Source organism: Manduca sexta, chromosome 15 (genome assembly GCF_014839805.1).
Source record: "Manduca sexta isolate Smith_Timp_Sample1 chromosome 15, JHU_Msex_v1.0, whole genome shotgun sequence".
Classification (NCBI taxonomy): Eukaryota; Metazoa; Arthropoda; class Insecta; order Lepidoptera; family Sphingidae; genus Manduca; species Manduca sexta.
Genome location: NC_051129.1, coordinates 13,298,280 through 13,311,998, shown reverse-complemented (window position 1 = coordinate 13,311,998; position 13,719 = coordinate 13,298,280). Strand labels below are relative to the sequence as shown.

At 35.1% G+C, this 13,719-nt stretch overlaps 1 protein-coding gene across 1 annotated transcript in view; it reads right to left on the bottom strand.

Annotated features, from left to right (window-relative positions):
• Window positions 1-13,719, bottom strand: part of LOC115450454 (TBC1 domain family member 12) — a 48,607-nt gene that overhangs the window by 13,932 nt on the left and 20,956 nt on the right. Inside the window, 1 exon segment of the mRNA XM_037438744.1 lies at window positions 8,785-9,045. Within this exon segment, the coding sequence (XP_037294641.1) occupies window positions 8,785-9,045 (261 nt within the window).

The following is a 13,719-nucleotide window of genomic DNA, read 5'->3' as shown; positions in this document are numbered from 1 at the left end:
CAAACTCATTAATGAATACAAACACTAATTATACGTAATTAGTTAGTGGTTATAGGTCATTAGATTTACAAATACAATCGTATAATGGAGTGCAACGTCTGTATTCACTTCTGGGATGGGAAAAATCCTCTTGGGTCCCCGTTATACATGTAAACTAGACTGAGTATGTCGGATTTTTGCCGATTAAAAAGCTCATATTGGTCTCCATCAGCATTTTAGAATGACTCCGGGACCTTGAAACGTCTAGGATCCTACCATCCAATAATAAGGCCATCTCCAGAGCAAACACAACTCACGGGCGGGAATTTACAGATTCAGGTACAATTTCTTTAAAAATTAACTTTTATATGTTTAAAAAAAAATTATATACTTAAATAATCCTTATCAAATTGTCTATCTAATAATGTTCGTTGCAAATTAAAATGATGCGTGCTTTAGGAGACACGCGGAATCAACAATTCTGGTGCCAATTTCATTATGAAATTAATAAAACATTATCCACATTATAAACAACGAAGCAAAGATAACATACTGTAGAAATATAATGTGATTTTTTCTATTTCTATTATAAATTTCGAATAGATAGATTCTAAGAAAACATTGAGCGTTTTGCTTGGGGCACCGACTGAATAATACTAAGCAAAGGCACAAGCCGCCGAGTTGATTTGGATGAAATTTGGCAATCAATAGTTAAAAGAACACTATTTGGATTAACATATAAGCGACTTTGTTTTTAGAACAATGGTTAGAGGTCTTATTGTCTGTGCCAGTTATTTTGACAGTACGTAACAAGCACGTAACGCACCGCATCGCGTATAAGACAATAGAAATTAAAATACAGAATACCGTTCCACGTTAATTTCACGAAGACAACGTAACACGCCCGCGTAGTTTACACTGTCATAGAGAATAAGGCCCAACAAGCACTTTTATACAACACAACGACTTCGTAACCTATAACACATTTTACGACCGCAAAACATCCGAACACCCGACCAAATAATTCAATCTAATACCAACACAAGCTTATATAAATAAAGATTGTAGCACTAGGTATTATAGTATTCAGGAGCGATCCACAACAGTCAAATTAACCATAAAACTCATATAAGATTCCATACACACACCGTCCGCTAGCATCGTAAACTACGCTACACACGCGTAATAACGCGTAACATTCTCGTCTTGTGTACAATAACATACGGGCTCCTTGGTTTAGTGGCAGTGTCGGCTGTGAAACTGTGGTAGTAGGTTCGATCGACAGTCAATGATAAGCTTTATAAAATTGAGTTGTTTCGCTGAGGATTATAAATAATAAATTGATATCATTCGCTGGAGATTGGGTTTCTAAAAATTGCTGTTTTTTTTTTTATTTAACTATAATGCACCCTAGTCAGGTAAACATAAATACCAGATTTTTTGCAATCTCAATCAAAATACAAACATGAATTTTGTACACCAAGTTCTAAAAATTAAAAGAACATCGACAAACCATGAGTCTATAGGTTTTTCGACTTACCTCCAGGGTATGAAGTATGAGATTACGTTTACAACGCTCGCTATATATAACCAGCGGAATTCGATTTATTCACCATCGAAAAATAAATTTCCGTGCATTGTCCGCAAACGTTATGCTTCAACGAAGGATGAAATAGCGTACAATGACGGACAATTTACAGTGGACCGAATTGTACTTTATTTTTACGAAACATGTCTATGGTTATTTATCTTTACACCGCATGAATGGTTTGGATGAAATAGGATTAAGGGGCTCGAAGGACCGCAAAATCTACCTGGCGCGGCGGAGCAAATAAAGAGGCGTAATTTTAAGCTATATTTAACAACAGTGATATGCAGGCAATATTGCTATATTCATATCTAACTAGTAAAGACATGAAAAAACAACCCAAACTACCAGTGACGGAAGGTGAAATTTTCTTAAAGGGAATTAGAAACAACATATAGGTACTAATATGCATAAATGCGGTCTGCAAATCTTTCCAATGATAATTAGATTTTAAATAAAGGGAAACCGGTAGGAATAAGTTTATACGGACCCTTCACCAATGCAAATACATACTTTATTTCTTGTCTTCACAAACACTAGTACTTTCCTGAGATCTAAGGGATACTTCATGCGGAATATATTCACTCAAGCAAGAGTTTTTTCTATAGTATGATAGCAAGAGAACACACCTACAGCGCGCTCTATAAGCGAGGCCTATTTAAATCACAACTCTGTTCATAAAGTTCTCAAACTGGCCGCCGCTCGCTAACAAGGAACCGGTACATTAAGCACACCATCTCTAATTAGCAGGATGTACGGCAGACTCTCGTCTAATCGGCTTTCGCAAACATGAAGGGTTGCATGCTACACAGTTTATTAAGTGTTCCTCTAAGGAATCCTTGGATAGGATATCGGAATATTAAATTATAAAATAAGTAGAAACTATAAATTCGTAGGGAGTCTAAAGATAGATCTTTCGTCGGTCATGACTCTCTGGTGTTGAATCACTTAGTAGGGATTTTTGTCGTGAACATTGAAGATAACGTTGGTACAAAGATGATAATGCATAACGCTAATAATAAATACCGCACACAACACAAAACTTTCAACTTATCTGATACACTATATCAAACAAAGTCTACAAACAAAATCAAACAAACCGATTGAATGTTGTAGAAAATAAATTTAAAAACATAAATCGGGAGCATCTCTACCGTCGAAGGCTGTTAGCGCTGTGCCGGGGGCCCTAGAGCGGTCACGAACTAGCAAATTGCCGACCGGCCGCTGCCATTACCGTGGTATTTCCGCTTCCACTGCGCTCCTGGTGCCAATTTCTGTTCATAAACTGTATTTCAACGGTTTTCAGATAAAACTTTATAACAAGGTTTATTTTGGTTGCGTTGATACTGCATTTAACTTTCAGACTGAGACGATACAGACCTCTTACTTACCACTTAAACTACATATTGACTGGATATGGGACCAATGTACTGATAATCAGCATTTCTCGGTTTATTCAATTTGAAAAACACACATGTAATGCCCGGGGTTGGAATTAGCTTCTAACAAAGCATCGACCGGTTCCCTATCATCGGACGGAAACAAGCTCAGCAAACCGTGAACCGTGTGAGTAATTCTGTGAACTCCTGCAGGGAAATAGGCGTGTTCTTACAAACATACAAAAGAACAATAAAAACAAGACACATATTTGGAAAGCCCTTAATATAATTTAAAAGAGTGGAATTCAAGAATTCAGTGTATGTGATGGGATATCTGAGAGATTTCGAACCCTCGTCACACACGCTACTCGCATACTTTATATTATATGAGATTAGTTACAAATCCAGGTTCGAAATCCTCGTCTTAAATCTTTGCAAAGAAAATATTTAGAGGGAACTAAAATAAATTATTTTTATAGTAATAATAATTGAGATTAATGAATATACATCTAAAAGTAACAAGTAGTCTCGTGTGATAGATAACGTAAAGACAGTAATCCAAAACTGAATACTAGCGAATCAATAATAACTATAATAGAACAAAAAGGCCTAGTATATTGTCATTATAGTTCATTACTCATAAATTGAAAGTCATTGAGAATCATAATCCTCTCAGTCTCATTTGGGTAAAAAAGACCGCATGGCTCACTTTGTAACATGAAACTTTTAACCTTGTACTAATGAGATGAGGCGCACAATACTCTTCATTCTGAATAAAGGTTCCTTTAACCACATTCCTCTAGGGAATAATGTCTTTTTATTAGAAAAATGAAATTGTTATGTGCTAATCTGTACAAGAACTTAAAAAAAGTCATTGTGAGCATTATGGGTATATAAATTCTGGCACTGATGACGTTATAATGTCAGAATTTATAGCATTAGTAAAACATTTCTACTTGTTTGGTTAAGTTTTTTTTCAATTATCATAAAGGTCATAATATACCACAAATGTTTTAGCAGTATTAATAATTAGACTATAATAACAGTTGAAAAAACTTAACTTTTCGATATAAATCTCATTAGTCTAACAACTTTGGAATTGAAAAAGCTGACGCCATTTTTGCCATTTATGAAATTTTTACTGCTAAGTCCAACGACCGCCAAAATTGCAAAATTGCAATACACTTATACAAGCCTAATATTATTTCTATCTTTACTTACTAAGTTTCACCATTGAGAGATATTCAAAAAGGTGTAGATACGCATTGCAGCGTATATTTTATTCAGCACTAAACCAGTGATGGAATAATAGACCCCATTTTATAAAACCCATTATTTTATACAGGAGAAAATCAATGCCGTAACGAAACATGCGCGTAAAGAGATAGCTGAATGTAAATAGACCATACAGGGTGTATAATGTAGTAATCCCTAATTAGAATTCCTCGGGCGCTCCCCTAACGGGCTTTCTGTGGATCCGTGACGTATGTAGTTACGATGAGTACTGAAGGCGTGTATAGATAACATTGTGCGCTAGTAACAAGATTCAAAGACGTTTACTATAAAGATGGTAAATATAGACGAACAAGATATAGAAGATGAGATGTACAGGGGTGTTAATTAGGTCCATTTGTGGGTCGTTATTCAAAAAATAGTTTAAAATAATCATTCTTTAATGACTCGGTTTCCAAAAATAACGTAACTTGAGGTGGGGTGACTCCGCTAGGTAGGTCAGAGCCTCAAGCTTGCTACATCTATGTGCCAAATGTGATGGAATTCCAAAGCCATGCAAAGGGTTTGCAATAATCGCAATTCATATTCAGCAGGCGCTCCCTAACGGGCTTTCCGTGGACCCCCTGAGTGTCGTGTTGTCACGAACTTGTCCACAAGCCCGTACAAATTGTCTGGCCAGATAGACGGTGGTCACGACACACGGCCGGTCACACCTCGCGTTGTGTTTACATCGTACGACATATTGCAATTCTTTTAGGAATTAACACCTTCTACTCCTTACTATATCCTACTCGTACTGATCAAAGACGCATAATTCGCTTAAAATTTTTTTGGTTCAGTGAAAATTCAAAGGTTTAAAATTTATGAAAATTTTATTTAATTAGTAAATCTATCCAAATTTCTTTGCGAGATACCATGAGTAAAGCTTTATCAAATAACTTGCTCAACGCTCGCGAAAGCCTCAGTAAGCTTTTAGAAATAATTTGAGTAGACTCTACTTATACTGATTTTAAATTGCTAGAATTTCATTTTACCAGCAACTATTCTAAAAATAAGAACACCGATTTGTTATAATATTTGCGATTTTTAAAATTTTGATGCATTTTAAATTTTTGGTAAATCTATTTACGGATATTTATTTTTTAAGTTTAACAATAATGAACATAAAAATATTGAAATAATAATAAAAACCAAATTTCAACAATGCCAAATCGGATAAATCGCCTTAATTGAAAGCAAAAACTAAGTCGCATTATGTAAAGCGGCCACAAAGCCCGTTTTGTGCATCACTGTTAGTTATCTCTGGTATTTCCTGTGGCAATTAAATACAAACGATCCGATCTCTGACAGTGGAAAAATGTTACATAATTATGCATTATGAACATGTGTAGATAATAACACGTAGATACACGACGGGTTTCGATATAATCTTGTGGAATTATGGAAGTTTTTTTTATATTTACACGTAAAGTCATCTGTTTGTGAAAACTTTACCTCAAAAACCCTAAACATTAATATATTATGGAATCACTTGTATTAAATACGATAAGGAAAATTGAAAAACTGTATTACGGTATGACTGGTGTGCAGAGGTCTCGGGTTTGATCCCTGGGTTGTGATATTAGGTTCAATATCAACCCGGAGTCTGGAATTAGTGCCCAAAAAGGCAACAAGCTCGCCCTCTATCACATCATGAGACGGAATACCCACGATGGAAATTGAGTGCACTAGTTAAACCTCTGCCTACCCCGTCGGGGATTAAAGGCGTGAGTGTCTATTTGTGTTCTTACAGAGGCTTATAGGTCAATTGATACAACGTTGCCACGAACATAGAGTGGCGTTAATTCGAATCCCATGCGGGAGAGCCCTGTCACTGATTGAATTATCAAACAACGTTCCTCGAAGAACATGTCCATTTTCGGTTACCAGTGTCAATTGTTTAATCAAATAAAAACGTCATACGAGACGAATGGATTCACATTTACAAACGTGATTTGATCATCAGTTATCCATGTCCGAAAGTAAAGATTAATAATGTAGGAAGGTATCAGAAAAATGTAGTGACGATTCAAAAACCATTAGTTATGGTCCTAATCGTACAAAACATAGTTCATTAAACTACTCTAAATAACCATATCAAGATAGAGTCAAAATCGAATCATGCAGTCGCACCTTCCTAGCCACTGTAAGTAATTCCGTCGATAAGCGACCCAGATTTCAAAAACAAAACGTGTTTAATAAAAAGTAATGTGTGTTAACACGTGCGTGTATTTTAAGCTGAGTCGGCCCCCACGTGGTAATGAGATTACAGGGATTTTGTATCACGTGAACACGCTGTTACAATATTCATATCGTTCACTTTGAAATAGTACCTTCGTTGTTTAAAAATAGCGTAGAGGAAAAATATTGGGGAAAAAGAAATCTCTTACTAATTAGCTTATTTTAATTTAATATCTACTTCATTGGATATTACAGTAAAGTACACAGAAATATGTAGAAAATGTTAAGTATGATTGATAATTCTAATGATCCCTTTATTAATAACTGAAATATCTTACTCATTATTAGGACGATGCGACGGATTATTAATATATAAGATTTTCAATAAAAATCTCTAATACAATAAAAATCATCAATCATATTAAATTGCGTACCATACTTTCCGCTGCTATAAAGGAAACCTAGAGTATAAACATTTTGAAACAAATAAAATACACCTAAACGCCTAACAAAATTTCACTTCTAATTATTCAAACTCCATAGTGCGTAACGACACGGCAACAAATGAGTTTATTGGAACATCGTATGTCGGTCGTTTGTGCCGGCCTCGTCAACCCGGCCCTCGGCCCTCGGGGGTCAGAGGCTGATGAACCAGACGGGTTAATTAATCTAATGGTTGTACGTGAATAAGGAAAGATGTTTAGGCATAGGTTGTAGATAAACTGTTGGGTCAACGCCTTGTAGATACAATATTTCTTTTCATTTGCAACCTACGTAAAGTGTTTTGGTTGCGTTCACCTCAGAGAAAGGTGTTATTTAGGAAAACCTGCTGCTGTAGAACCTAAACTAATCGGAATTATGATATATTTCACTAAAATATATTAGGTATTTGAAAATTGATGAAGAATAACATGTTTTCCTGGTGACCTAATTTTAAGCTACTTTATCAAAACCCTACTATCACGTTAAAAATTTAACACAAGCTATTAAGTTCAACTACGCTACTGAATTTATTTACCATCAAATCACTGTTTTAAATATTCCTGTTATTGTAGAATGTAGACATGACGGACGAATTGCGTTGCAGGATTATGTCGCATAATATCCTCAACGTTTGAAGGCCACAAAAACCATACACAATACTGAACTATTGCCAAAAAACAAGGAAAATAGCGCACATCATTACTCATCTCTAATAATATTATATAGAGAAAAAAATTGTGTAGAGTTTGTTTCTTTGTGGGTTTGTAGGAGTTAATCTCAGAAACTACTGAACCGATTTTGAAAATTCTTTCACTAGTATGAAGCTACATTACTCCTGCGTGCTATAGGTTACTTTTATATAGGGAAAACTGTAACGCGCGCGGAGCCGCGAGCAAAAGCTAGTATTAAATAATATCGTTGTTTTATTTATATATTGGCACAGCGGTCATTGCACAGCATACACTGGTAAGGAAATTCCATTAGAAGAACTCGTAGGTATGCCGCACCAGGCCAGCACGGTGGACTAAGGCCTAAAACCTAAGCAGTAGAGGAAGCCCTTGCTCAGCAGCAGGTAGTATATGATACAGGACTGGCATTATTATATAAATAACCAAATATAATTTCTATCAACGAGATATTTCACCCTTCGACGGCCGGCAGGATGGCCTATCTTAGTTGAGAGCCACGATGGCGAGTTTTATAATGTCCAATGGCCTCAATTCATTCGGTTGCAAATAAGATACCCTGTCATCAGCGAGGATGATGTAATTCAGCAAATTTTGACACATCTGTGGTAAGAAACGTGAGCATATATAGGATCGAGTATGCATATTCCGCGTGGTTATGTGTTGAGTAGTGGGCGTCAGTACAGTTTCAGTCGCCCACTACTGAAATGTTAGGTCCATATTTTTAAGGTCAAAGTCCTAGATGACAAAATACAGTTTACGACAAGTCAAGTGGATTTTGTTCAAGTCTAAAAGAACTAAATCTATTAAAAAGATATTATGTTTTAATTGTGTAGACTCTAGAAGCTTCGTGATATTTTTTCCTGACGCAGTTTTATTCGTAATTGACGTACATATCTATAGAGCTGACGTCAGGAAGGTGGCAAAAGCAATACAATATTATATTATTTAAAACTAATATTAAAAGTATATTACCGACAGTTTATAACCATTTTACAAAAAATATTCTATTAACAGCAATCAAACATAATAATAATGAAAACTACATGTATTAAAAACCTGTCATTAGTTACCTACTTTGACGAACAAGCCAAAGCCAAATAATAAAAACAATTTATGTTGATCGATCGTGATTCGTCTATCAAATGTCCATATTCATTATTCCTCAACTCTACCGTGCTTGACACCAGATAAAATGTATTTAATACCAACTCACCTGTCATGCTGTATTAGTGCAATAGAACTGGCCACCAGATCATCAAACTGCTTGTCGCTGGCGGAGCTGCCCTGCCTTTTGTGGTGATGAGGAGTGTTGGTGGCAGAAGACACCGGAGTCAGGGAGTTTGGGTTCTCCGAGGTTAAGTTCTTAGTGGATATGTTCCCGCTGGATTTGCTGCCGAACAACCGCCAGGAAACCGTTGGCGTTGAAGACTCATGGTTCTTCGATGAGCTGCTACTCTTCCACGGGAATACTCCTCTGTAACAAACGAAAATAAATTTAATTTGGCGTTTCGTCTTTTGCTGCAATGAAATGCTGAGTTGCCATAAACTGTGATTACTACTAAATAGCTTAACGATCGTAATTTTCTTATCGATTACAACGAATTATAATTGACCTTTGTACATGTTATAACTTCATAACACAAGAGTTTAATTATTCTTAAACATAAATTGCTGTTTTAATTAAGATTGCGTAGATATTAAAAATAACGTTTTTAAACTGTCGTAATTTAAATTAGCAAATGGGACCGTAATGCAATTCGACAACACGCTTTCGTAGATTCTACTTAACCCGCATAAACAAAAAATGTTGACTTTCGTCATAAAAAATGTGGTTTGCGCGTACTACACGATTTTAACTATTCATGTGAAATCTGAATCGTTTTATTTTAAATCACTGACTATGATGTTCCGAATTCGATGCTGAATGAAAAATGAAGATGACAATGCTAATAAAGTTGGTCATACAAAAAAGCGTAAGTTTTCAAACATCGAAATTTAAGTCCCGAAAGAGGATATCCTCAATATTATCATAACATGCGACAGAAACAAGCCTAGAGCACCACGTATTTAAACATAAATAATAAGCCTTTCATTGTTAGGTAAATTATAAATAAGCAAATGCAGAGTAGACATCAAAATTATAGCTTATTTGAAAAAATATGATGTGTCTGACGTAATGAACTATTCATTAAAATTGTCTTTTGTTCGAAGATAACAAAGGCAACACACATTACGTGTGGAGGGTAATGAAAACGACTAGTTGACATATAAATGCAAATTTTTGTAATTTAGTTGAATTAGGTTAATCCAATTTACATTTTCGCCGTTTGTAATTCCATTTTGGCATGCAAATTACTTTTATACTCTGTTTAAGGTGTAGGAATGTATACGATCTGCATGCGCCACATGTTGGCTGCAGAACTGCAGATTAGATGCAGTTTTGGTATAATTGACATAATTGCATCAAAATTGTCGACCAACTGAGCATTCAATGTCCAGTTGTTAGAGCTGAAGGCAATTGCCAAATCATCTGCGCAAATACATGATGAATATTTATTTAGCAGTAAATATACTACTAAAATATGTAATAAGGATTTCCAATAGAGTTAAGTATCAACATAGTAAAACTATTAAAACAATGCGAGGTATTCCAGACAATCTTTCAATGGAAATACAAATTTGAATCTGCTCAAATATTCACAACACAACACGAAACGCGAGACCAATAAGTACGCAAGGCTTTTCATATCACAAAGACAATAAAACAAAAAAAGACAATTGATTAACATAAACATAGGAATATGTACATCCAAACGTGTCTCAGGGAGAAACAACAGTAAATAAACATCGGCTCCAACGATACTGCAATAAAACGTGAGTTGGATTAGAAACACGATCGTGCTGATGTGAAAATATACGATGTTATTGCGGAATTCCGAACGAATTGCGGATCTGATAGGACAGGTGAAGGAATAACTCGTGAAAGTGCAAGATATGTACTATTGATCCTCCTGCCAGCTAATGATCTTTGTGGAGATCGCGGTTTATACCTGGATGAAGCGAATGAAGTTCGAAATTGTTTCTGTCGAATGTCGAGTTATTAACACTAAGTAAATGCAATTAGAAGACCGAAGTTTCATGTATAAGAAATTTATAAATGGCTCAAAAATCTTGACCAGTACGTCATTCCCTAAAACGTGTACATTCAAAACTATTATTTAACACACCGAGAAACACACACACAAGGACTTCCAGATGTACACATTGTCTAAGCTTTTTACAATAATTTTATATATTGTCAGGTTTTTCCACTTCATTCAGCCAGATAATAACATTGTTTATTATTAGCGAACAAGAACGTTGGCTCCAACACAGTAGGTAAAGCGTACAAAAAGCACTATTCATAGTTTTAGCTAAACGAGTACACGGGGAGCGCTCCCGCACATTTTTCTTTGTTTTCTTTGTTGCGATCATAAACAGTATATATCTTATAATTGCAAATGTGCTGCATGCAGTACCGCCAGTATGGAAATTAAGTATAAATTATTCTTAACTGTGAATTTCTGATAATGTAAAAATGAAAAATGAGTGCAAGCGAACAATTTGCAGAAATAACCAAATTTTGATTATTAGTTAAAACTATTTTATATTCTTTAAGGGATATTTTTAATAACTAGTATTATCAATGCCCAACGGAAACATTTATCAACACATTGACCCGGAACAAGACAAAAAACAACATGATAATTTTATCTTGCTAAACGGAAACAATTAGTTTTCGCTCCACAATCTGAAGATTCAGAACAAATGACATGTAAAATGAACTTTTTATTTGTAACCCAGCACATTTAGCAGCTATTTAATTAAGAGTTAATAAGATTATAATCATTAGCATGCAATAACATTTAAAAATGCAAACAACAATTCTTGTTATAAACAAATTCCGAATACCTGGCTTCTTTGCATTAATAATGAAGTCTAACCTTAACCTTTAGAATTCCGTTAAGCACCTTTCAGTCTAAAACGGTATGTGGGAGGAGACTGAGTTATATACAAAAAGTGTATTGTTTAATAATAGTTATTAAACACATCTTATTAGATTGTATCTAAGCTCTACATTTGTAATATTATGAATGCTTTGATTGGGGCCACTCAAAACAGGCTGATCCCGGGAACGCGACGCTGACGGATTCTAACACCTTGTATACGGTGAATATTTCATTATTAGGAACTAAAGGCCAGTTAAAAACTCTACTCCTTTCCTTTAACAGTAGCAACATCACTGAGAACTGTGAATAATAGCACTATAATGCGCTCATATGTGCAGTAATATCACTTTCTGCATTTTCCTATAAATTGACGACAATGCTTGTATAGTTGATTGACCACAAACATATTTACAGCGGTGATAAACCTACCACTAAGTAATTAGCTAGATGTCACCCTGGTGGCCGCTTTGTACATTCTTCATGGTTCCCTCAGATTGAAATTGACTAAAACTTCCCAACGATAGAAAAAACGATCTAGGTGATAGACTATTAAAAAGTCTTAAAAAGTAAAGACACAATTGTATCTGGTATCAGTAAAGCGCTAAATAATAAATAACCATGAACAGTTTGAACGGCGTACGAGAAAAATGAAGCAAATTAGAGCAAAAACTGTCTCACCTCACCCGGACGCCCAGCATCCCGGCACTGTTACACCATCGCAAATAAATGAAACAGCCATCAATCATGCTGCGAACGCGACGGCCACAGGAATGCCATTGTGTGATAATTCAGACGCGGCGTGGGCCCAGGACGTGCGATAACTCCTCGCCAATTGGCATGTCCGACACATTTTTAACAGCAATTATATTGGATAAATGTTGCCTGTCCGAGATTTACGAGCTCGTAATGTATGGACTCCGAAAAATGCTAACTTGATAGATATTGGTGTCTATAGTTGCATCTCTGGTGAAAACGCAAGTAGTAGGGGAAGTCGCTTTTTTAATACCCCTATAATATCTTTACGCTTCCAATAAATGTTAGTGCAAAACTGAATAAAATTAATTTTGAGTCGAAAGCTACTGATATTGTAATAATTAAAATTGCGAATAAATCTAATATTAATTATTCAGATAATGTGACTATCTTGTTTAAATCTTTATTATAATAAATACATTAACATTGCTAAATTAATCTCGTTTAAGCAATGTTACTAATTTTGGTATTTTGCAAGCGTTGCAAACTCTACATGTACATATTTACGATACCTCTCTCTGTGTGCTTATTAAGTCATTATCTTACTTTTTATTACTTTTCTTTCCATCTTCAGACGCATCAGGTTCTACTGCATTATTTTATTTATAGACTTTAATTAACCTAATACACAATACCTCTAAAATACATACCGATATGTATACATATTTCTTCAATCTCCATATTATGGATTCACAGACTATCTCAACAGCTAATCAATTCATTTCGTTTCTAAATAACAAACAATTTATGTTTTACTCATTTAGAATCACCGTACAAACTCTTAAAGCCTTTTCACAAATACAGCAAAGTATTATCGTGTTCGACACCTTCATTGACATTTAAAACATAAAGGCAACAGAGGCGCAACAATAAAACAATTATCCACGCGCAATACATTTGGAGACGTCCTCGTTATAACATTGTATTGTATTTTAAGCAATACACTATAAAGGCACCAAAACAACGCAGTTCATGACGAAAAACACAAAAACTTATGAAGAATAAAAAATGTTAAAGCAATAATCTCAGTGCTCGTGCATCGAATTAACCTTCGTACATTATGCGAAAATTAAATTACATCCTAAAAACAAAATAATCTTTATCGTAATGTACGAGAGTCCATTTTTATTGGAAATGAGTACGGGAAGACCCTGTCGCGTGCGTTTGATAACAGAAAGTCAAACATTTGCGTAATCCTTTAAAAGTACTACTGTAGAGATAATGAGCAATTTGTTTGGAAACTTCAATGAAACTCTGGAGAACGAAAAACCATAGCTATCACTACATATGGCTTCGCGTAATTCACGTGACAATTTAAACTTTCAATATATTATAGTAAAGCACAATGTCAAAATGGAAGGTCATGAACAAAATTTCAAGTATTTTTATTATGAATATTTGTTACT